The sequence below is a fragment of the Aulostomus chinensis genome, chromosome 21 (genome assembly GCF_037954235.1).
Source record: "Aulostomus chinensis isolate RoL2024-O1b breed Wild chromosome 21, RoL_Achi_v1.0, whole genome shotgun sequence".
NCBI classification, from domain to species: Eukaryota; Metazoa; Chordata; class Actinopteri; order Syngnathiformes; family Aulostomidae; genus Aulostomus; species Aulostomus chinensis.
In genome coordinates, this window is record NC_141340.1 from 2840272 (window position 1) to 2865605 (window position 25334).

Consider the following 25334-nt stretch of genomic DNA (forward strand, 5'->3'; position numbering starts at 1 on the left):
ACGAACTTACAGACACGCAGGAGCAAGGCGTCACAGTTAGCATACGTGCTTCACTTCCTGTCCGTAAGACCAACTTGAGGGCAAAGTAGACCCCCCGGCTCCTAAGAGTGCTTCATGAATGAGGCAAACAGTTTGAAAGTCCTTTTGAGGATGTGGTGTAGTTCAGGTTGCCGCCCCCGACGACGTGATTTGAAGTTTGTGCTGACTGCTCCACGTTATTGGGGCAACTTGATCACTTAGTTACTCAGTGAAAAACTTTTTTTCCCAGGGAGCCAAAAACTTTACACACACACACACACACACACACACACACACACTCCTGTAAGCCCTCCTGTGTTAACGCTGTGCCGTTGGTTCAGATATTTGCAATAAAACGAGCTGCTCCTCCAGCGCGTCCTTCCCTCTGACAATGACAGAACTCTTTCAGACATCATTTACTGCTGCGCCGTTTTGTACCAATATTCTGTTGCTGCATTCATCAGACATGCACTCACCAAGAATCCCAAACTTCTGCATCAAAAACACGTAAAAGAAAAGCAAATGACAATTTCTGGGCTTTGTAGCTGATGTTCCACTATTGTTGAATGTTACTTGTTTTTCACTAAAGCAACATTTTTTGCCCACTCACTTCTGGCCTTGACAAAAGCGTTTTTCCGCTGACAGTCAATCTTGTGTTTGTTTCAGTTATTCCAACAATATAAGTTGTTTTGTTTTTTTCTTTTCTTGCGAACAGTGCTGTCAGAGATGAAGCCACCTCGCACAGCAGCCTGCACACCGCAGCAGCTTAGTATTCCAGTGAAGCCTCTCTGACTCATGCGGTCGTTTTCCTTTACAGTTGAAGCTGTTTGGCCAAGACAACCCTAAAGACGGCGAAAATTAAGTCAAACAGATGTATTTTTACCAAACTGAAGATTCCTTTCAACTTCATCGTCTTTTCATACGTAAAACAAAGAAAAAAGAAAAAAAGTACAATCAAATGTGGGATCGATCACGTTGCTGCTGACGACAATAAAAGATGAAGCTTGGAAATAAAAATAAAAAAAAGTCAAAGTCTATCGCATTGGAATTTAAAAAACTTTTGAATCAAGCAAATTAATTTCTTGTGCTTCAAAAGCTGTAAGTGTTGGAAGCAAAACATGACCCAAGTTAGTTGCTGTTTCTATATTTAAAGACTCAAGTTCTCAACAAACAAAAGGTCAAAATAAATGATTACCTGCAAGTATCTGCGAGATGAGAGAGTCGATAGGATTCGGGAGGAATATTCATGTTTGAGAGACAAAAGAGGAATGCAAACACTTGCATACTAAAAATACACTGCTAATTTATGAGTTCCACTTAACTCTTTCCATGGCAGTGCTGCTGTTTCAAGATTCACGCATTCAAACACTTTCATTGATCTTTCCAGACCCTCAGAATATATCTATATATTCATAGACTGTAAATAAATATATAGGTAGGTATCTATCTATCGATATAGATATCTAAATATATATCTTTTATATATATGAAGACAGATCAAAGCCTCTATTTCTACTTCTTTTTGAAGTTTGGTTGTAAGTTTCATGAAAATCTGTTCCTTAAAAAAAATCTGAGAAAAATGCAGTTTTGTAAAGTAGTGATTGTCAGGCTTAAAACTGGTTTGAGGACGGCCCGGTGGAGCAGTGGTCCTCAGTGTGGCCCCCATCAAGAAGGTTGTGGGTGGAGCCCCGGCTGCAGCACGGGGTCTTTCTGGGTGAGTCTCCATGTTCTCCCTGTTCCTGCTGGGTTCTCTCTGGTACTCCAGCTTCCTCCACAGTCCAAAGACATCAAGAGGGACCAGGTTAATCCAGACTCTAAATTGACCGTAGGCGTGGCTGGGAGAGCCAATGGTTGTCTGTCTCTATGTGTTGGCCCTGTGATGGACTGGTGACCTGTCCAGGGGGAAGGCTGCTGGGATAGGCTCCACCCCCACCACCCTCAACAGGAGGAGAGGGGGAACATGGATGGAAACTGGTTTGATGTTTGGATGTATTTGTCTTAGTATTTTCTCCCGTATGATTAATTAGATTGTGTACTAATTGGTAATGATCAGCCCGGGGGAGGGTCGGCGGGCCCCCTCAGACCACCAGAGCATCAACCGGCCTCTCCGGTCAGCCTAGTACACCACCATCGGCCCTCTGGACAACCATGACATCCTTCCGTTTGTCTGCAGCATTTTTCACTACCCAGAACTCTAACAGCTTGTTTTTGGACCAGTATTCTGCCACTAGTACAGAACAGCGCCCTCTACTGACCGTCATGACTTGGATTACTGGAAAACTTCAAAAATTGAGAGGTCAGCAGGATCTGAGACTTCTCTTGTTCCCAGTCTTCTACCCTGCGCCACAGGTCTTGATACCACCAGCGAGTGTCAGTGTCGGTCTGTAACCAGGCGTTGGTGTCACACGCCGTTCACGTACCTGCCCGTGTTCATTGCGTGTTGCTGGAGGATTCCACCAGAGGGCAAACCAGATGTGGAACAGCCGGATTTGGATGATTGTAAAACTCTAACAGAAGAAGAAGAAGGCAAACGAGGATGATCGTAAACACAGAAGTTACATGTTGATTATGTCACAAAGTCGTGTCAGTGGAGTGGCGATTGATCAAACTATGTAGGAGTCTCATTGCTAGAGCGCGAAATACACCACCTGCACCGTCTCCACTCACTAAACAAGAATTTTCCACCATATCTGGATGTCACATGACTTGGTTCTATGTAGTTTTCCAGGTTTTCACGTCAAAATCGAAAGCAGCTACTCTGACGAGCACGTTGGTCCCTGCAGCAGCGGCCGGACTGACGAGGGTGAACGTGGACTTGGTCTGTTAGCTTCTCCTCTGTCGCTGCCCCCTACTGCTCTTGTGAGTATTGCGTTTTGCGTCTGCGTTCCTTTCCGATGACTCAGGCTCCAAACAGACACAGGATACACACCACGATGCAAGCACTGTTCAAGGCAAGTAGACGAGGGCGCCTTGAGCGTAATAACTTGCTTCCCTGTTTCAGGGCTCCTTCATGGCTCCATCAGCAACCGATCTGCAGCTGCAGCTGTTATGCTAGCACAGCAAACAGTAGGTACACGTCGGCAGCGGAGCGCTCCTCTGGGGGTGGCGAGGTGAAGGAAAACCCGAGAACTAATCAGCATCAGGCAGGACCGTGGAGGTGAATACAAGTGCAACGAGCAAGTGATGCTGATGAGAGCTGACACTGAGAATTGGGAGAGGATCAGGAGACGCCCTTACTTAAGGAAGCTGTTTCCTCAGCCTGGAAAACTTCCATTTCATTTCATAGACTCCCCATCAGGAGGAGGGAAAAACGACAGGAATTCAGAAAATGTTCACCTGGAAGTCGTAAGAGCATTTCCCCGGTGGACTGGGGTTTACGTCTTTGAGTTCCCTGGAAGACATTGCTTGTTCTTGTTCTCTGATGTTTGCACAGACTTGTTCAGGCTGCGTAACAACAGCGTAATTAACATCCCAGGGGTGTAAATATCAAGTAAATTAATACTAATTCTATGCAGAGATATACAAAATAGCCCTCTTTTCCCAGTGGCTTGTTAGCGAGGAGCACAATTCGCACACCCTGGCACAGATACACACATGCGTCAGTGCCGTATGTGTATAAGTAAACACGACACACATCCCCTCCCCCTGCACACATGAACAAACACCGTACAAACTCACACCTACTTCTTAATGGGAGTGAATTAGGAGGACTTGGCGTGCTATCAGATGGAGGCTACCTCGCCGCTCGCTTCTTCAAATGTTAATTAGTTTGCCCTGTTTTTATTTATCTGGTGCATTGCTGATAATCTATTCACACTGATATTGGGAGATAAAACTTGAGCTCGGCCAGTAAAATTGCTGCTGTTCCTTAATTATTCATCAGGAGTGCAGTTCTTGAGTGGCGTCCCATGCATTTAAAAGTCATCCGGCCATTTATCCGCTCAAGGTAGGGATGGATATCTCTCACGCCCTCAGCGTCAGACACCTCTGTGATATATTATCTCCCTCGCCGTTCCCCTTTAGCGGAATTAAAACGCTGTATCACCCCCAATGGAGCACGGAGACATACTGATATGCGTCCAACATGGCGAGAGATGAGATGACGGCGTGCTTGTAGCGCACGTGCACCTGCTTCATAGCGAAAAAAAGATGGAAGTCTGTAAAATAAATAAATAAAAAGGTTTAAAAAAAAAAGAGACGAAGAAGAGGAAGAAGCAGCAGCCCCCCGCAACTCTGAAGGCAGGGATGATTTACACATTATGGCCTTTTTCTCCTTCGTTCCGCTGTCATTGAAGGAAGATTAGATGAGGCCGGTCGCTTTAAACATTAAACATCATCCAGTCCATCCATCAGCTGTTGGATGCATTCAAGAAAGAAAAAAAAAGACTTCTAAGCCTCTAACCTCCCCTTTCTCCCTCTCTCCATTCTACAGCGATGCTCACTGGGATGTAAGAGCACTGCCCCCCCCCTTTTTTCCCCTCCCTCTGCTTTTCTTTCGCTCACTTTTTTTTTTCTTTATCGCTAACTTGTGAATGGCAGCCAATCAGGGACAGAGTCGCCTCAGCTTCAGCCTCAGTGACATCCACCGCCAGAAGTGATGCACTGCTATAGAGAAACAGAGAGAGAGGAGAGGGAGGGAGGGAGGGAGGGTGAGGGTGGTCAGAAGGAGAGAGAGAGAGAGAGAGAGAATATGATAGAAAGAAAGTGTAGGGGAGGAAAAGGGGAGAGAAGCCAGAGAGCTGGGAGCGAAAAAAATGAAGCGAGGGAGGGTAGAGAGAAAGAGAGGAGCATAGAGCGAGGGAGGGAGGCAACTCTCTCTCTCTCTCACACTCACTCACTCACTCACACACACACACACACACATCATCACACATACACTTCCATACACATTCACACCAGCTGTGCTGTTGTCAGTCTTGGAATGTAAGCACTGCCGCGAGGAGTCAGATTCTCCACTGCTAAGCACTGCTAAGGAGCAGGAAGACAGCGGCGTGCGCTCTGGATGGATGCTAAGCTGTAGGAACCAGAGGTAAGGGCTTTTTCTGATGAGCGTTTAAGGATCTATTTGTAGTTTTTTTGCCTGACTCCAGACTCGGAGGGATGCTGGGCGCTTCTGCACTGTCAGTGCAGCAGTGTTGATCTCATGAAAAGTGTTCCAAGTTCCGAAGATGTCATTAGATTTTTCCTGATGGGGAAGTTAAGCTAGTCTTTTTTCTTTTTTTTCCTTTCTTTAATTTGAAATGAGAGACTTTCACCTTCATGAGAGTTTCACCTCTTCAGTGATTCCTGGAGAATCTGGAACTTTAAGATCATTAATAATGTCTGAAATGAATATTTAGCATCTTCTTAAATTGTCACTCTGAGTATGTAAAGCAAAGGTGGGGGGGTGTAGGTTGGGGGGGGTTCTTGCTGGGGGGGGGGGGGGGGGTCACACTGCACCTTGTAGCATCAACTTTACCACTTCATTCCAAATTCTTCCCTTCAACTCCTCGCTGTGCACGTCACAAATGTTTAGGTGCACTTTTTTAAACACAGGTCTCAGTGTGCTCGCTCCACGCCGCGTGGACGCGTTCCTGCAACGAGGCGTGAATGACACTTGAGATGTGGCCCACGTGATGGAGAGGCATCGTAGCGTTCCTATCTCTGCTCATTGCAGGCTCGGATAACCGAACCAGCCCGTTCTGCCGATCCTGTGCGTGTGTGACGTGCACGGCCGCCCTCCCTCGGTGCTGGCGGACAGCTTTACAGCCACCAAGTGATGTAGCAGGATGTAGCAGCATGAACCAGGTCAGCCATGTAGCACCATTATTGTTTAGCGCAAATTAGCTACTAACAAGCTCCCTGAATTATTGTCAGATATGGACTGACCTTTCAGCAGTGAGAATCCATTCACCCTCGCAGGCGCTCACCAGCTCCCCTATAGCTGCTCCTACAGCGTGGCGACGGCTGAGAGGGGAGGGCGAGATGTGGACAAAATAATTCATTTTTAAAAGCCCACCCCCTCCATAACAAAACTGTGCCTCCTTTCTAGAGTAGCAGCTTTTCAAGAAGGAAGTGTGCATTGTATCACTGAATTGCTTAGAGGATTTCAAAAGCATGAGTGGCTGAGGTTTGCCAGTCAGACTGCAGCCGGCGCCGGCGCCGTCTAGGGAAGGTCGAGGGCTCCACCAAGTGGAGAGTCGCTCAGCTCAGAGCAGCAGCAGCCGATCCCTCATGGTGGGTTTCTCCTGCGTCCATGGTGGTCTGTCAATACAGCAGCAAGCAGGCAATCAGTAGAGCTGCTCAAACTGCCAATCACCCCCCCCCCCCCCCCACACACACACACGCACACACACACACACAGTTACCGTTACAACCTCCCCACAACTGAGCCTCCAGCCGGTGGAGGACTCGTTTACAACACACATGTAAACAGACCACATGGCAGATACACGCCGATGGAAGTTCCATGAACACGTTAAGAGACCTGTGAGTCAGACATGTTTACAGTATCAGCAGAGAGGCTTCTGGGGGCCAAGGGGGGGCCAAGGTGAGGCCTGGGGGTCAAAACTGGCCCACCATCAGGTTTGATGCGACTTGGTATTTATTTAATAATAAATCTAAAAAACATGACACAGAAACACGTAACAAGAATACGTTTGACTGTTGGGGGGGTTCTCCTCTTTTGTCGTAACGCTGGTCCGCCCCTGCTGGTACTGAGATGGAGGTCTAGGTTCTGGAGTGTGTTTGTGCCTCTCTGGTTCAGAACGTCTCTCCTGTTTAGGAAACCTTACTGTGGTTGTAACGTGCTCATCGCTGTAGTACTGATACTACTGCAGTACTTCATTTACCTTCCCAATGTTTCTACATGACTTCCTACACAGGAAACTGGTCATAGCATGAGTCAACTTTGTTGTACAAGTACAAGAAGAAAAGTGTGCAGTTTTGTATCCAACCAGAGTGCAAACTAATGAGATGTCTAGAATACGTGTACTTGAAGTGGATGAATATGATGATGCACACGGATGTACAGCGGAATCAAGTACATACTGAAGGAAATACTGCGGTAAGTTATGTAATATTTACTCAACACAAATGTATATAAAAGATTTCCAGCTACAAATGTTAGCAGCTACATACCGAGGGCCCACAACTGGAAACACACCAAACATAGTAATCTGATTACTGAAGGACACAGACTGAGCAGACGCGGAGCCCCGTGACGTCATCACGTCAGGCCCGGTTCAGGCCGGCGTGCCCCAGTGAGACTGCATGCTACCGGCGGCGGTTGGAATTGTATTCGAAACGATGAATCCTCTGAGACCGTGCGACTTCTTCAACCGCATCTACCGGCTCACACCACTGCAGTTTCCTCTGCTACATTCCAACACTGTCACCGTCAGACGGCAGACCTCGGGTCAGCGCCGGGCCCGGTGCAGTCAGAGCCAGTCACTGTCATTTTCAGTAAAGAATAATTTATGTGTGACTGCGTCGTTCACTTTCAACTAAAAGCGCGTCACTCGGGACCTCAAAACTCATTCAGTCAGTACCAGAACCGAAGTGAAGACCGGGATAAGGAAACATCAGACATGGAGACGCATCGATGAGGGCAGGATTCACCGAGTTATCCGCATCATCCGAGACGTCTGCTCAGTCCCAGATAGTCCAGGAAATCTGCTTCTTGGAAAATATTTGGACAAAAGAAATCCTAGCAACAGTTGGGAGTTATTTATATATTCTGGCTTGAGGCACTTTTACACTGTTTTAAAGCATTGATTGACTGTTGAACGGAGCTGAATTACATGGAGGACATGTTCATGTCTATTAACAGTTTATTAGCCAGTCATCAGTGAGTCTGAGGAGGAGCAGTGAACAGACAACCTTTCAAAAAAGCCCTCCTCAGTTTCTCACGATTGGACGGCGGATCATGAAGACGTGTCAGTGGAGTGAGCATCAGGGGGCGTGTCAGCTGTTCGCTGTGTGACTGGATGATCGCCGGTGTATTTATGGTTCTCATGCCGGCGCCTCATTGGTCGGAGCAGTAGAGTACCGGAGGCAGTTTCCAATCAATACTTGTGTAGTTTTTGGATGGTGGATGCTTAATTATGTCCTCCCATGTCTGTGTGTGTGTGTGTGTGTGTGTGTGTGTATACACGCTTGGTTCTTGTCTTGAATGATGATGGAACAAACCCAGCAGCATTGATTCTGGTCAGGAAGTGTGGCTTTTCATTTGAACTCGCGCGTTTCCCATAAGTCCTTCTCACACGTTTGGATTCCGTCCGACTGCTGTCAGACCTGCTGCGGCTCGCTGCTGCTCAACCACGCCAACGTGTTCAGAGTAAACGGTCAGTTCAGGTCTTGGTCCACATTCTAGACAGACAATTTATTGTCCACGTGGAGCAGCCCAGACCGTCACACCCAGGATCCAGAAAAGTGCCGCGCTGCAAGTGTTCGCTTCAGTCTTTGCGTGCATGTTGAATTTTCCGATGCACACACATTTATACAAACTAATGTGCAAAGCTGTACTTTTCTAGGAAGCATATCCTGATGAAGCGCCGGCGTATATCTGATCAAAGACATTCTTATTCAGCAAAACAAGAATGTATAATTTTGCAGATTACAGAAATGGAGCATAGCAGAGCTCTCGCCAGCAAATGTCTTGGCCAAGATTAAGGATAACAACCCAGACAACTCTTTAAAAGCATATTTAACAATTTTGTCCCTTCACATCTAAGTTTTTCAGGCCATATAGGGCTCCCGACAACTTCATCTGATCATACTGTAAACAACCTTTTAATGCACCCCGCAGTTTAATAGGCTGGATGAGCTGAGATAATTCATCTTGAGTCTATAGGATCTGGCGTGGCTTCAGCTCGCTCGCTCATCCTTTAATGGAGTGTTTGGAAGAATTCTGAACTGGCCTCATGCTTAATAGGCACATCACATCAAAGATTAATATCCAGAATGCTATTAAAACTCAAGGACAGGCTGGAATGATAATTAGAAAATGCAATAACAAGCATCAGACTAGATTAATTGCAAGGCGGCATTTCTTGATTTTGGGGATGCTTGTGTTGCTCTCGTGCCACATTACGTGCATGCGGGAGAAGAAAATAAACTGGAGCACTGATCAGCTCACGACAACATTAAGATCTTGTTTCATATTTCGTCTTCAGCTGTAGAAAATATTTACTGGCGCAGAATCCCGTGCATAATGGAGTGATCAGCGTGAACTCCTGCAGCGAGGTCGCAGGGCGAGTGCCGGGCTTCCCTCCTCTCTCAGGAAAATGGCACAATCGAAGACACCAAACACACAACACCAGTTTTGTCGCTAAAACAATGGCTGCAAACGTCCCGACACCTCACTAAAATCAGAGCGTTTGGTCACCAGAAAAATGGCGGCATATACGGAAGAGTTCCTCTCAAAGCACCGCGGTTTGCTGCCAGAGGAAGAACAGCTGGAAATGTTCAGACGTTTGGAGACAAAACGTCCCAAAGCCTCACGACCAACCTGCAGCTTCATCACCGGCGTCCTGGCGTCGCTGCTGGAGACCTCCCTCAGCGTGGGCGCTTCGCTTTTTTTTTTTTTTTTTTTTAACACATTTATGTTCCTGCAAACAAACTTTGATCAGATCATTGCAAAACGATTCGAAGCACGTGTCTTCTTTAATAATCGCTCTTTCCAGCAGAACAGATTCAAAAGTCTGTGTGAGTCAGAACAAGCCCAACCAGCGATGTTTCAACTTCAGCTCTCATTAGCTCAGCTGCTTGATTTTCTATTCAAAAGGATTAGATTCATTTATCCTTCACTTTCATGAAACATTCCACTAATTTGCTGGAAGACAGAAACAGGCTCTTTGTGTCTGCCGTACCTCCACTGACATGGTGGCCCTTCGTGAAGCGCTTTGAATGAAAGCGGAGTGAGCGATAAAGTCGAATGTGTCTTTACACGGCGCTCCCGCGGTACACAATGACTGCCTGTCAGGACAGCGGCGTGACTCCAGCCTGGAGAAGGGGACCATGCTAAATGGGCGCTTTTAGAAAGAGAGGCAAGATTTATTAGGATTAACTTCCTAAAGAGCATAAATTATGCATGCGCGCCCAAATTACCTATCAGGACCGGTCTGGGCGGGGACGCGGCCTCTTGGTAGAGCTATCAGAACTAGACTGCCAGGATTACATAACACTTCTCCCAGGCACAAAGGGGGGGGGGGGGGGGGGGGGGGACTCTGTTTGTTCTGGTGCTTCACCACGTGTCTCTTAAGATTTCCTACTTTTAGTAGCACCGTGGCATCGGATAGAGGAGAGAGAGGTTACCTGAGTCGGCGGCAGTCCTGGATTTAGTCTGTCGAGTTTTAAAGTGTCAGTAGTCCAGCAGCTGCTGGGATGAGGAGCCTCAGATTCTGGTTTGAAGCAGTTAGCATCTCAGTAGCTAGTAGCTGTGGTGAAGCTAATGGTTAGCTGTTAGCATGTTAGCATCTATGGATCTACAGTAGGATTTATTGGGTGGAAGAGTAAGGGTGGAATAACTGATCATTGTTTTGGTGTCTGGAGATGATCTCGGTGGTTTGATGGACATCAAGATTCATATTTCTGAACAATCTGAGAATGTTCTGAAGAAAGGAACTGAGGCGGTGTGGTATGAAGCTGTGGAGATGTGAAGGATCGCATTCTGGATCTGTGAGTTTTGTGATGAGGTCATTTCCTGTAATTCTGTGTGTTCCTCTAGTTTTTTTTGGTGTTTAGATGGGAAATGAAGAGTCACTGCGTTAGTGAACAAGAGAGCAGCAGTAGCAGCAGATAACGTAGCGAAAGTCAAGAGTATGAAGTTAAAAATCCATCCACAACTTTCTGAGTTGTCCCGCTAACAGAAAAACCAGAAATCACATGACCTCGGCTGCAGCCGGAAACGTCACTCGACGTCGACGGACTTTTGTCTGATTGGCGAATGACTTATGAGCCCCGTGTTGGTTTTGCGTCGGTTCCTAACACAAAATTAAGATAAAAAAGAAAACCAGCCAATAAGCATCTCCCCTGTGGTTGGATTGATTTATGATTTTGTTACTGTCAATATTTTAAATTAGTAAAAAATCATTATAGTCTAATTTCATTTATTGATCTTCACTCGTACTGAGTTACGACTTCTTCCTCGCACAATGCACGTGTAAGGAATTCCTATTAGCTGATTGCAAAATTAGCAGCAACCTGAGCACAACACATGTGCATCGAGTTCCTCAGAAGCTCTGCCTGTAGTGTTCTAATGCAGCAGCGGTTCCACGGTTCTCCTGACCCGGCAGGGTTCTTAACACCAGACTCATGTTCTGTCTCTCCACAGGGATCCAGAGGACGTAAAAGTGAGGAATACAATGTCTGTTCTGCTGATGACTCGTCACCTCGGAAGCTCGCTAGAATAATTCTCCAGGACGACCCTCAGCTGATTGGATACCATGCTCACCAGTCCGGTTCTGATCCTCCTGATGCTCTACATCCTGCGGCCCAGTACCGCCCTGCCTTTCAAACCCGGGAATATTGGGAATCTGTTTGGAATGCCAGAGAGTGACGGGAGGATTCTCCAGCGCTCCAAACGTGGATGGATGTGGAATCAATTCTTTCTCCTGGAAGAATACACAGGAAATGACCATCAATACGTCGGCAAGGTAACGTGTCTGAGGAGATGGTCAGGAGAGTAATTACCCAAGGTTCAGCTCGTTGAAGGAGCGCCGTGTGTAATTGGCTGAAGAGGAACGGGCTGCCAGAAAACTGTCGGTTTGTCGAGGGGAGAGAGAGGGAGGGAGAGACAGAGAGAGAGAAGGAAAGAGAGACACAGGGAAGAGAGAGAGAGTGAGAGAGAGAGAGACAGAGAGAGACAGAGACAGGGAGAGCTGGCTCTGGTCCTCCAGGCTCCATGGGAGCTTCCTTCTGTTTCTCTGTGTCCATCCATATTCATCCAGCATCTTACATCTGGTGATGGTGATTTATTTCTGCTAGGTCACCGTATTGATGAGGAGGGACATCATCAGGGTATTAACTGACGGATGCAGGATTCATCTAGAATTGTTTTTCAGCCCAAACCCCCCCCCCCAAAAAAAAACAAACGCACAGACCATCACGCCGTTCCTGCATCTCCAGCATGAGGAGGTTTGTCCTGCCCTCTAAACATCATTGCGACTGAATAACTGATACGTATTTTTAATCAAAGACTGGACCCCCCACCCTCACCCCCCAACAGCTGCAGACCAGGTCCAGACCCCCCCCCCCCCCCCCCCCCATTGGCTCCAGGGCTTCGTGCCCCACATCTGACAGAGCTAGCATTGATGCTAGCGGGGCTAGCCAAGCCACTGGTGGCGCTACCGCCATCTGTGGAGCTGCTCAGCTGGAGGATGGATGTTTCAGCTGGTGGCTTGGATCTGTGTTTCTCAACCTGGGGATTGAGAGCCCCGCAGGGGGCACACAATTATTTCTAGGGGTCGCCAAATGGCTGTGTGACTTTTTTTAATTCCTATCACCGGTAAAAACGATACAACCTGGATTCATCTTCCTTCTCTTTACTCTTTTTTGCTCCATTACCATTAAGCCTCAAGTACACTCGTTAGCTGTGGTAGTGCAGTTATTGTAATTATAATAAAGCTATCATTTCAGCCTATTCTTGTGTCGTTGGGCAGAAGAAGTGCAGATTCTCCTGGGCGGAGGGGGGGTCCACAATGGCTGAGAACCATGAACGATTGATGACGTCCTCTTGAGATTATCAGGGTTGATAACAGATGAATTCAGACTGTTACTGCAGGAGAGTAAACTGGATCAATCTGGTTTCTCCCTGTGTTAAACGTCGTTATTACCATGGCAGCCAGATTAGCACTTAGCTTAACAATAATTAACTCATGATAGCAGCAGTGATGAGGACGGCTGTTCTTGGCTCCTGCAGGAAACACAATTTGGAGTTGTTAGTTGTTATGATTTCTCAAGCGTTTAATATTCCAAGTTAATATTTCAGGAAATAATTGGCAATATTATTGACACTGATTATCACCCAAAACAATGTTTGTTTGTTTTCGTCAATATGAACTTGTTTTTATATTTATATTGTCTTTCTAAGAGCACTTGATGCGGGGGGGGGGGGCATCAGTTTTACTGTCTGCTGCAGAAATACAAAATATATTGTTATCATCCTGGAAAATAAGTGAGATTTCTGCCGCTGAGCTCTGGAGAGATTTTTCAGGTGGCCTTGTGCCGCGGACCTCAGGACGCCTCCATAGATCTGTATTATTGGTCTGCTGGGTCTGTGCACTGTGACAAATGCTGCCATTCTTTGAATCTTTTTTATTTATATATACTTTCCTTTTTAAAAAAAAACAAAAACACCCGCAGTAGAAAATCAATCAACTGCTATCAGGTCAAGACCCAGACAAGTTATGAAATCTGAGCAAAACCAGTCCCAGATGTCAGAGGATGCTTTTAGAGAAACTGCAGCTCATGCAAGACACACGCCTCCCAAGAATCTTCAAAAAGATGAGTTTGGGGACAGTTGTGCCCCCCCATCCCACACCCCAACCCCCCTTCACACCCCCCACCCAGATCAGAGGTTGCTGTCAGCTCACCCGTGCTAGCACGGTAAAGACAGGTGTGATGAGAAAGAAACGCCACAGTTATCAACTCCAGGGAGGGAAATGTGGTGACTGTCGACAGCCAATTTTCTGGGAGGAAGCTGGCTTTCATCACACACTTCATTCTCCCTGGTAAACAAGTGTCTTGTGCGAGGTTGAGTAGGGGGATATGACAACTTCCTTTGCAGACGCCATCGTGCTGATGTGGCGAAGAGAAAGGAGCATCAAAAATAAATGGAATAGGGAGATAAGGAGGAGATGGAAGAAAACATCAATCGGGGAGGCCAATGAAATTCACCTTGTTGTGTAACGTGATGAAGCAGCAGAGGAAATGGCGAGTGTAAACGGGGTTACGCATTGATATGTCAGCTGGCGACGTGGCTTTCTTCCTGACTCTTTGATGCTCTGTGGCGCCCAACTTCTGTCGCACGACAGCTATCACCACTTTCCCTGTGTCCAAAATCATTCATTATTGAACTGTCAGAGGAAACATGAGGCTGTAATAAATCACTTCAGGGGCGGGGAGCAGGGCAGCCGCACGCTGCCACGCCGCCGCCGTGGCGATCCGTATCACTAATTCCATCCATTTAACTTTTACAGAACAACTGTGATGGCGACACGTGGCGAGGGTAGAGACGGACCACACGCAAAAAGCTCTTTAATGGCTGCCACAAGCCATCAATCCCTTGATGGTCTTCCTCATAAAGATCATTTAATGGCGTTTTCCGAGCACCGTGGGACGCCTTGTTTACTTCACATTCAATCAAACCGTTCCAATCAGCCCACACGCAACTTCAGATTGATTCCTTGATTACAGCAATCAAACGTGATGTACAGAACAACTGTCCCGCTCCGGTATGGCTCGCTCCTCGCTGGGGAGGGGAGCGCTGCACTACTGCGACGCCACGCAGCTCGAAATAAATGCGTTGAGTGCTGCATAGTGATACTTCTCAGAATGATAAGTAAGGAAAAATAAGTGCATTAATGAGCACTTAGCCTTTTTTTTTCCTGATGGAGGTGTCACAGCGGAAAAAAGGCGAGCCTGTTCCGTGACGGTGAATACGCCGTGCACGGATCGAGCATCAAATCTCATTGGAAATGACTTTCTCAGGGCCATTAATGAGCGGGGGCGCTCGGCGCGTGCAGCTGCGGTGCCCTACTTCTTAAGCAGGGTGGTGAGTACTTGCAATGCTGAGCAATACATCCACAAACTTTGGATGCTGAAGCTGTTTGAAGAGAACAAAATCCTATTGAAGATCAGCCACCTTCTATTGTGGCGCGCCAAACAAAAACAGGCTGCGCTAAATCAGAATAAAACTATTTCAGCTGAAGGCTTCCACTCCTTTTTTTCTCTTTTTGGCACAAACCTGTCTGAAATATAAAACAGCCTACATGTACTGTAACCTGCATAAACACATTATAGTACAGTGATTCTTTAGTCCACAAGTCTGTCTGAAGAGACGGAGTGAAAGAGGGTGGAAGAGTAATTATTCTGTATCCATTCTGCGCTCTATTTTGCTATCTCCTCTTTGCAGCACCAAGCAATGCTTACCAGAGACCTGACAAGAATTGCCAATGATTTCCCTCCTTTACTGACAATTCCTCTGTGTTTGTGCAAGGCGATTTAACTCATCAAGGCTCTCTTCTGTGCTGCTGTTGTAAGGGCCTTGAAAAGGCTGTTTTTCTGCGGCGAGGCCTTGAAGGGAGAGCCACTAAATCTCTGCAAATATATTGTGCTAGTGCTAACATTTGATTTTCTTAAGGCTGCGTGGAGCACCAATGCCATTTTTTTTTTTTTCTGATTATACTGAATTTGCAAGGTTTACTATTTCAGTATTTGAGAATGTACTTCTGTTCTCCATCCAGTCAGAGCGAGCTCGGTCTCGACACTTCAGTATGATGAAGGTTTCATTTAGTTGGTAGAGGCTTAGTGTGTGTGTGTGTGTGTGTGTGTTTTAGTGGTCCTCTGCTCACTTCCAGCCCCCCCCCCCATCATTAACATGCTCCTCAGGTGGTCCCGGGTCCAGATTTGAGTCGCTCCTCTTGCTTCAGATGCTGAGTAGACGGATATTTCAATTGTTTGAGTGACCACGAACCTTTGATCAGTTTCTGTGTCGTCACTCGTGAACCCACATTTCTGCAGACTTGCTGGTTCTGATTAAAAAAACGGGGGGGGGGGGGTCTCACATGCACTTTCCCAGTCGGGAACTCATGTTTTTTTCAGATTATTCCCACAGTGGATAAATCCACACCAAACTGAGAATAAACACAGGAGGAGCCTCTCAAAAAGAGACTCCAGTCCGATATGAATGAACTGCTGGTTTACTCAAATGTCCAGACTCACCAGACCGCAGGTCTGAGAGCAGGGCCGGGGTGGGACTCCAAATCTGACCGGGAGGAATCAATATCAGCAGGCCACTTTGGCCATCCAGCGCGCGGCGTGCCGCCGCCAAAATGGCGTGAAGTGGTGGCGTCTGTCTGACAGACTATCATACCTCAAGAGGTGGTCAAACTTTTCAGGCTATTTTTGGCCAGATCCACCAACTACTTTGTGCAGTAAAATTAGCAATACATTCTCATTACTATATAAAAACAAAGGTGAAATAATTACTTAATTTATTTCTCTATTATTATTGGTCAGTGGCTGGCCTGCCTCCAAGGGGCCAGGCGTCCGTCGTCCCGCCGGCCACCCCACCGGCCACCCCGCCGGCCACCCCGCCACTGTCTGAGACTAAACCAGGCATCCAGTGGAGGGCTGATATGACATCACACCTGCCAAAGCTCAGCTTCAGACTTTAACAAGAACAATTCTTATATTTTTAGTCCTTTTACAGCAACACATCTTGGCTTTAAGAATGAAAGTAGTTTAAAAAACACATTTTCATTGTACTGAAGAGCAGCCCAGCAAGAAGGTTCCGGGCTCAAGTCCCGGTTTGGGCACGGGGTCTTTCTGGGTGAGTCTGCATGTTCTCCCTGTTCCTGCTGGGTTCTCTCTGGTACTCCAGCTTCCTCCACAGTCCAAAGACATCAAGAGGGACCAGGTTAATCCAGACTCTAAATTGACCGTAGGCGTGGCTGGGAGAGCCAATGGTTGTCTGTCTCTATGTGTTGGCCCTGCCATGGACTGGTGACCTGTCCAGGGGGACGGCTGCTGGGATAGGCTCCACCCCCCGACCCCCCCACGATCCTGAACAGGATAAGAGGGAGAAAGTGGACGGATGGATTGTACTGAATCTTTACATTTGCTTGAAGTCAAGTCAAGTCAGTTTCATTATAGAGCGCCAAATCCCAACACGTTATCTCATGACACAGCAGGTCTGGTTCCACACTCCTTCAGTGAATCTGAACATACTGAATATGGAGGATTTTTGCAGAGTATTCCTCCAGTAACCATCCTCCACCTGTACGCTGCGTCCATTGTGCCTACGTATCTGAACAGGAACACGGTTTGTTTGTAGCTTGCGGATCATCTCATGACGACACCGTGGGCTGCTTCTATTATTCAGTTTGAATGGATGCACAACAAGAGTTTAGTGTGTGAGGGAGTTTGCCTTCATCTCATCAATCACTCTTGAGAAAGAAGCAAACGATATCATCAACATTCTGTGGCTTGTGCTGTACAGCTTTACCCGCCCGGCTCCTATTAAAAAGGATTAACAACCAAAATTGAGGAACGTTGCTAGAATCCGATGAAAACAAGGTTTGGTAAAATGGAGTTCCTCTACTTTGACATAGTCGGAGTCATTATGGAGGCACAGAAGTGTGTTTGAACAGTTGCAGCTCTGGATATCAGTAATGAAATATGTGCCTCTTATGCGGCAGAGGAGCTCATTGTGGCATGGCGAGCGCGCCCCAGTGTCTGCGACAGCGGAGGAAAGGTGGCTGTGACAATGGCGGAGAGTTTTTTTTTTTCTCCTTGTGGGAATAATTGTGCACGGCTCAAATATGAAGCCTATTTGAATCTCCAGCGCCCGACGCGAGCCCGTCATTCACAGTCGACAGCAGCCGTCGCAGCTGGGACACACGATGAACCCGCGGTCGGCTGGTCTGCAGCTCGGGGCCGCAGTCACGCTCACAGACCGCGCACGACATCCCACAACCAGCAAATCCAACTTGAACGAGATTCCCGCTTAATAGACTCGGGATAATGGAGTTCATCTGCATGAGACACATCACCAAACACTGAGAATATTTTTCATTTGAACTTGACAGATTCTTGTTTTCATATGTGTCCTCATTTTTGTTGTTTTTTTTAAATCTGCCGGCGCATAGCGAGCTACACATTTTCTGAGTTCCATCCAAACTTGTACTGTTGACATCACTCATCTAACTGCGGGGAAAAAAATAATTAGTTTCCTCACAGCATGTAGACATTAATATTAATAAGCTCCTGACGTACATTCTGTGTCCCTAACTACTTGTCATTTAAAACGTGAACCCATGAGATGGAGCTCTAAATATATCTGGTGACAGATCCAGTACAGTAATGAGCTTGAGTCAAGTGTCTGTCACAGTATCTGCCGCCATCCGTCCTCCGTGACACCAGGAGCAGCGCCAAGGTTATGGATAGGTCACCAGTGACTAATTTTAGCAATTGTTGCTGTAGGTCTCATCATTTCTCGAAGGAAGACAAATGTAGAGCTGAGACAGGACCAGGAGACAGAAGTACTTATACTGCAGGGAGGTACTTCAGGACTCCTGCTTGCGTGAGTATCGACGGCCAAATGAGGCGACGCCAGTGCTTCCAGTACCTGTTAATGGACGCATATTTCGCTCCAGAGAGGCCCTGAAAAATGGCCGGCCGGTTCTTGACACTAACTCAGGAGTTGATGTAACAACTCTGCAACAGGTTCAAGTGTGATATGAATTCCAAGCACGGCAAACCGACAAGCAATAAAGGGCACTCAGAGAGACCTCCGTCAAGGTGCTAGCAGCCAAAGCTTGTGTGAAAAACTGCCTTTTTTTGCTGTCCCCCCCCCCCCCCCCCCAACCCGCCTCCACTGAGTTTAGTAGAAAGCCACCTCATAGTTTCTGTGTAACCCTCCTGACAAACACAGGAAAAAATGGCAGTGAAAACAGGATTTTCCCGACGCAGGTAATGGTCAGGGAGCAGACGGAGGCTGCAGAGGCTTTTTGTTGGGCCCGCTTTCTTCTGCCAATGCTACGTTTTGGTGTCTTTGGAAGTTTTATTGTGATAAATTGTTGCGGAGTGTCAAGTCGTGAGTCCAGTCTGAGAGGCAGAAGGGCTGAGATGGGCCATTAGGGGGCACTTCCTGTTAAATACGTGTGCCACTTCTCCAGAGTGAAGGCGGAAACCAGCACTTGACACTGTGAAGGCTGAACCACAGAGGGATTACCTGCAGGACCAAAGCAGCATGATGTTCTCTCTCTCTAAAGTACTGTTCCATGCCATGTAGAGCAGAGAACCCTTTGGTCCTGGCTTCCGTGTGATTGATATGTCGCTGTCTCCGCCCCCCCTCGGCTACGATGCCAATGGCTGAATGAGCAAACAAGAGTCCAGCGGGCCCATTTACAACTCCAACAGTCCGTCTGAGATGTACTTCAACTCAACACGCAGTATTCGTACTGAATTCAATCCTAATGCACTTCATGTACTCCACGTTACAGTAAAATAACAAATCCACCAAACCAAACAACCACGCTTATCTGTTCTTCCACTCACTTCAGAACTTAGCAGCTGACTTGGCCGGACAACCCGCCGTCATCTGATTATTTTACATCCAGACTGAATTTATTCAGTCCGGAAATCTCAAAAAATCTGATCAAATCTGGAAATTCTTTCGACTGAAGCGATTCCAGTGTATCTCTTGTGTCACTCTTCACCTGTTTCTCCATGAAGGAGGGTTGCCGATGCCCACGAGCACGCGCGCAGAGAAGAATCGGGTCATACTGCAGCCTCCACAAGGGTCCGATTCCACAGTGAAGGTCTGGTTAGGCACGGAAGCTCCCAGCCGGATTTCTAAAAGGTCAAATGAAGGTTCCGTTTAAGGAAGCTTCTGACGGTGGCGACAGTAATAACCAGACTCAGAGGGTTCCATTATCCATGATTCTCAGCGAACATAAAGGATATGTTCAGTGTTACAAAAGGTCATGCAGGTCAAGGCAATTGAATACATTTATAGATGAGATCATCAATCAAAAGAACTGCTAGAAGTTAAAAGTTCAGAGTCATTACCTGCGAGAACGTGTAGTCTGACACAAGTGGAAAGAGGGGGAGGGGAGAAACGCAGAAGCGCACACGCGCCTTCTAGAAATTACACTTGAGGATGCTCTCAGTGCCAATTCAGGACTCAAGGTAATTTTCTGCACTTTGAACATCATTACACTTTTGGTGTACTTCATCTTACAGCAAAGTGAAGGATTGAGGAAGAAAGACTTCAGTGATGAAACGCACATCTTACACATCTCACGTTTAAAGAAATTCTTACACTTCAGCCGTTAAAAAAGTAGGAATGAGTTTTATTTACAAAGCATTCAGTGTGTAAACAGCAGGTAATATAAGCTTCATTCTACAAAATCACTGAAACCGTTTCTTCAACTATCCATCCAAAGCAAGAACATTTCATACCAACTGTCCACTTGGCTCTGAAATCTCTAAAAATCTGATAAAAAGAATTTCTAATGTTAGCGAGTATAAATGATGGATTTGAACCGTTATCCTTCGCTTGAATCCAATATTCTACTCTCTGCAGTCGAAGTTGCAACTCTGAGTATTGCCTTTGGTAAAAAAAAAGCCCTCTGTAACTCTAGTAATTAGTGAATAAATGTTTTTCCTCGAGAGCAGAAGCTTAACTCTTCCGAGGGTTGATGCTGGACAGTTTTAAGTCTGTAATCCCTCTTTTCGCTCAGGCGTGGCTGGTTTCCTCGCTCCTTCTCTCAGCTAACTTGGTCTCTCTCTCCGATTTCCAGCTGCACTCCAACATGGACAAAGGCGACGGCAGCGTGAAGTACATCCTGACCGGAGACGGGGCCGGAACCCTGTTCCTGATTGACGAGAAGTCCGGGGATATTCACGCCACCAAGAGGCTGGACAGGGAAGAGAAGGCCATGTACACGCTCCACGCCAAGGTGCTGGACAGGACCACCAACGCAGAGCTGGAGCCGGACACCGAATTCAACATAAAAATTCATGACATCAATGACAACGAACCGAGATTTGCGAGGGACATCTACTTCGCCCACGTTCCAGAAATGTCTGAAGTTGGTGAGTTGATGACTTTTTGTGTGGCTTAAAAGCGTCACTGCGGTTTTTCCCATCACAACCCACATAACTGCTGAATGTGTTCTTTTATTTGCTAAATATGAAACGACCACAGTTGGACTAATCGTTTGTCTCTGTCGTGTCTGAAGCTGGGATTTGGGCCACAAGGTGATGTGTTTTAGAGGCGGTTTCCGTAGAAATCAAGACACTGACACCGCGGACATGAGGTGACGCTGAAGGACTTTGAGCTCTTATACTTCCGGCGGGTTTCCTTGCGGGGCGAAACAGTGCCTTCCTGAACTCTAGGGGGCAGTGTAGCAAAACGCATGTAGCGCAGGCAAACCCACAACTGCTTTCTTTTCAATTTGGTGAATTCATCAGTTTTGTAGCTCAGTTTGGCACAAAGATATACATCAGTGCTGTTGACCGTGTGCTCCGTAGTCAGTCTGCTCAAAAACAGATCTGCTTTAAAAACAAAGTCAATCACCTGGTTAGTCGTTTTACTAGAAATAATATATCTTTTCCAACTTTAAATGTGAGGATTCTCTGTTGCAGCTCTGTTATTTCACCGTCACCTGGGAAACTGGAATTTTGGTTTATGCAAATTTTTTTTGCAGGAACTTTCACCTTGAGAATTGATTCCTTTTTTTAAGACTACAAATGAATCGAAATAATCAGAATCATCATCAATATCAGTTGCAGACATAAATCACTAAGAGCACATCAAACAGGTAAGAGAAGAGCGGTTGTGTGTGGTGCCAAATAGTGCTCAAGGGTGAGAACACGGGGAGTGAGACGACTCTCGGCTCTTGAAGGTTATTTCTTGTTTGTGTTATTTGTCTGGTCGGCCTCATTGGGCATTCACAACAGCCGATGTCATTTTCTGTTTTTAATAGGCAGTAGAAATATTATATGTTGACTGTCACAGACTTTCCAATTAACGATTTGCCTCATTGCACTTCACTTGATTTTAAACAAGTAGCATCAATACAGCCAAATAGTAGCAACAAAAAACAAAGCCTATAAAAGAAATAATGCATGCAACTGCAGCTCTCAATTATGCCACTGCAAATTAATACGTGTGAGCAATCGGGGGTCAATCAAGAGCCAGTTGTCTAAATGACAAATAAGAAAGCTGCTGTTCAGAATTCAGGACGTGTCGCTCTTGGATTCCTCGGTGGCACGGACACTGGCGAAAGGTGGGTCAGGGTCGCCACGACTCATCTCTGGACTAATAAACTGCCTCATATGTTGGGACTGAACACACTGGTTAATCAAGTCAGCCAGCCATGAAAAATCAGCACCCCCCTCCTCCCTTTTACGCTATCAGTTCTGGGACTAAGTGGGACAGATGTTCAAGGCTTCATTAGTATGCAAGGAGACAGTCGGACCCAAACAGGACACGGCAGAGGTCTCCTGAATGCCAAGGACAGTATTTGCAATGTGGCATTAGCGAAACACTCGGGTGGATTATGGCGAATATAGAAGTGAAAAGGACACCTCACCTTTTTCTGACATTACAAAAAGCTCCTTTAAGAGACTGCAACATGTAAAATAAGCAGGATAAAAAAGTGAAAATGTTAAATTGGAATGCTTGTCTTTACAGGATCTGGTGACCGCAGTGCAGCCAATGATATAAAACATGACATTTGTGCTCTGGTTGGGACAGAAGTTCCATTTATTAAACTCCCCCGGTAATTTGAAGTATCCTTTGATGAGAAGGCATCAATTCCTTAAAACACTGAGATGAAACAGAACTTTCCCTCTCATCCGGTAGATGTGGCTTCACTGTGGGAATCGCACTGAAACATGCAATCATGCAGCATGCTTCACGCTTGGAGGCTTGCTTGGAATTTGATGCAAAAATGAAACCAGATGCTTGCAGACAGCTGAAAGGGGAAACAGCACCACCTACTGCCCAGAGGTGGACACCCTCCCCCTTCTGGGACCACAGTTGTCCAATCAAACGGTCACAGCGTCTGAACACTGATTAATAGTCAAGACAGAACCCAGTTCTTCTGAATAACTGTATTTCTGATGGGTTTATTTAGCCTCTTTCACAACATTCACACATGATCGTCCCCAGATGAATCAGGAAGTCCGGTGTGAAGCTGATTGAGAGAGTAGATCGTTCCAGGTTTGTTACTGAAGACGCACCTTCACCGGCGGTTAACGTTCACGGAATTTATCCAGATATTTTTTCATCACTTCCAGCCAAATCGATGCGAACAGGAAAAGTCCTTGTTTCCAACGCTGCAGCAGCTTGCACGCGTCACTGTGCTGCTGCCAAGCTCAAGAGCAAGAGGGGAAAATATTCGTTTTCCCTAATTATCATATCCAGTTTGTACCATTTTAACATCATTTATCTTCCACAGAGTGAACATTTAAGATTGTGCTTTCAGGACATGTTCAGTCCTCTGGTGAGCTCCACAATGGGAGGCGCAGCTGAAGGAGATTTTACGGGAGCTACTCAGGGCTCCTGCTGCTGCTATCACCAGCATTTTCCCCTGGATTAGACCAGCTTCACTGTGTGTATATTGATCGTTTTAATTACCTGATCATGGTTACTTATTGATTGATTTAATTTGATGTGGAGTGGAACGAAACCACCCACAAGGTTGCCCGGTCCCAGAAAATTGTTTTGTTACATTTGCTCCACCGCAATCAATTAAAATCCTGTTTTTATGCGAATGCATCAGTAATCAAGTGATAGTGTATCAGACGTGTCCGGCCCAAATGTGGGCCGCATCAGAGCCGTAACTGAGCCCTAAGTATCCCAGATGAGGGCCAAATGAGCCTCAGGATCTTTGATGAATGGCAAAGGGAACATTTTTCTGCATTAGCAACATTTTCCTGGATATATTTTTACTTCTCCAGCTCAAGACTTTTGCTTTGGAGCGTGGTATAAGTACTCTTTTGTGATGAATGCTGAAATTAGGGCACTGCTTGTATTCAGAATGATTCATCTTCCATATGGAGTTCTGTATATTAGCTACCTCCGTCCATACTGGTGGAGAATAAACACAAATATGTTGAGTCAGTTACCTCCCATCATCCTGCTTGAACATTGAATCTGACTCGTGTTCTCTTTGCAGGCACGTCTGTTGTTACTGTAACTGCCACTGATGCGGATGATCAAACGTATGGGAACAGTGCCAAGCTCGTATATAGCATCCTACAGGGACAACCCTATTTCTCTGTGGATTCTGAAAATGGTAAGCAAACGCAGCAGAAAGTCCCAGATGCAATTCTCAGTGTTACAAGTCTATAAAAAGACCTCGTGCGATGCTCGGTAAAGTGTGTGAAGACATTAAACAGGCAGAATAAGGATTTCCTCGGGTTTTTAAGTACTGCTAATCTTGTAAAACTCAAGTTTTTACATCAGTAAACTATAAAACTTCCCCTTAAACACTCTGATGACATGGCTAATTTAAGGCGAACTTTTATATTCTGAGAAGAAAAAAAATAAGAGCTGCACATTCTTAAAAGAAGGTTGCAGTACAATGTGTCTTTATATCACCGTCTTTGTACTGACAGTATAAGAAGCCATTTATTAATAAACCTTCACTTTGTTTTGCAAGTCAAAAATTAGACTAAAATTAGATTGAGGCAATATTTTAGGAATCATTTGCTGTCTGATAAAGAAGTGATGAATGACAGTTGTGACGCCTAAGAAGAAGCTCGCCGGTTGGATTTCAATGTTTACGGATTTTTTAACCTTGAACCGCTAACAGATGACTTTTGGATATTAAACATTATATGCAAATAGGACATTTTTGAAGCGGCTTATACATTATGAAGCACAGCAACCCCATGTCATAGAAATTATGATAATTCCTAACAGTAGACGCCTTTTGAAAGACATTCAAAGGCACCCGGATTACATGTGTTGGGTAATTGCAAAGTTAGCCCTGCCGGGCTATGAACTGCTGCACCAAACACAAGTAGAAATAAAATAGAAGATATTAGATTCTTTTGAATAATAGGAATTGAAACAATCCAAAACTAAAGTCTGTCTCTAATTGTAATCATAGTCCTACATGCACTTGTCCTAAAAATGTATCAAATCTCAAAACCCCTCCAAGAGTCTTTATACCATAGAGGTTACAGAATTTGAAGGCAGTTCCATCAAAAACTGTCCATACATTTTCGTCCCAGATCCACAACAGTGATCCATTCATTGGAGAAATAAATGAAAACTGATCATTTTGGACATCTCATAGGAAATTTGCTCCAAAAATATCATAATCGATGTGGTTCGGTTAAGATCAACAGAGAAAATGATTCTCCTCTGTTTGATATTGGATTACTTTAACGTGCTTGTGTGTCATTAAATTTAGTTTTATACACGCTTGTAAATTTTGTCAGGGATCTCTTTGAAACATTTATTAACGCATTAAAAAATAATCAGCAAATGAGGCCGAAAAATTTTCCTGAAAGATGTGAAAATGTCATGAAGAATTTATCAGCAAAAAATATGTATGAATCCTTTTGAAATGTTCTCTCATTAGTGC

The 25334-nt window shown here is 45.7% G+C and overlaps 1 protein-coding gene and 1 long non-coding RNA gene across 2 annotated transcripts in view; one reads left to right on the forward strand and one right to left on the reverse strand.

Moving 5' to 3' along the window:
* Window positions 1-25334, reverse strand: part of LOC147241354 (uncharacterized) — a 142444-nt gene that overhangs the window by 9899 nt on the left and 107211 nt on the right. Inside the window, exons 9-10 of the long non-coding RNA XR_015111011.1 lie at window positions 19443-19578; window positions 2439-2525 (exon numbers count right to left, since the gene is read on the reverse strand). This is a non-coding gene — a long non-coding RNA (uncharacterized LOC147241354). The remainder of the gene's footprint in view (window positions 1-2438; window positions 2526-19442; window positions 19579-25334) is intronic.
* The window catches only part of LOC147241355 (cadherin-10-like), a 34080-nt gene continuing 13516 nt past the window's right edge, over window positions 4771-25334 (forward strand). Inside the window, exons 1-4 of the mRNA XM_086192009.1 lie at window positions 4771-5047; window positions 11333-11654; window positions 20529-20823; window positions 23916-24035. Coding sequence (XP_086048135.1) covers window positions 11445-11654; window positions 20529-20823; window positions 23916-24035 — 625 coding nt within the window. The 5' untranslated portion in view covers window positions 4771-5047; window positions 11333-11444. The remainder of the gene's footprint in view (window positions 5048-11332; window positions 11655-20528; window positions 20824-23915; window positions 24036-25334) is intronic.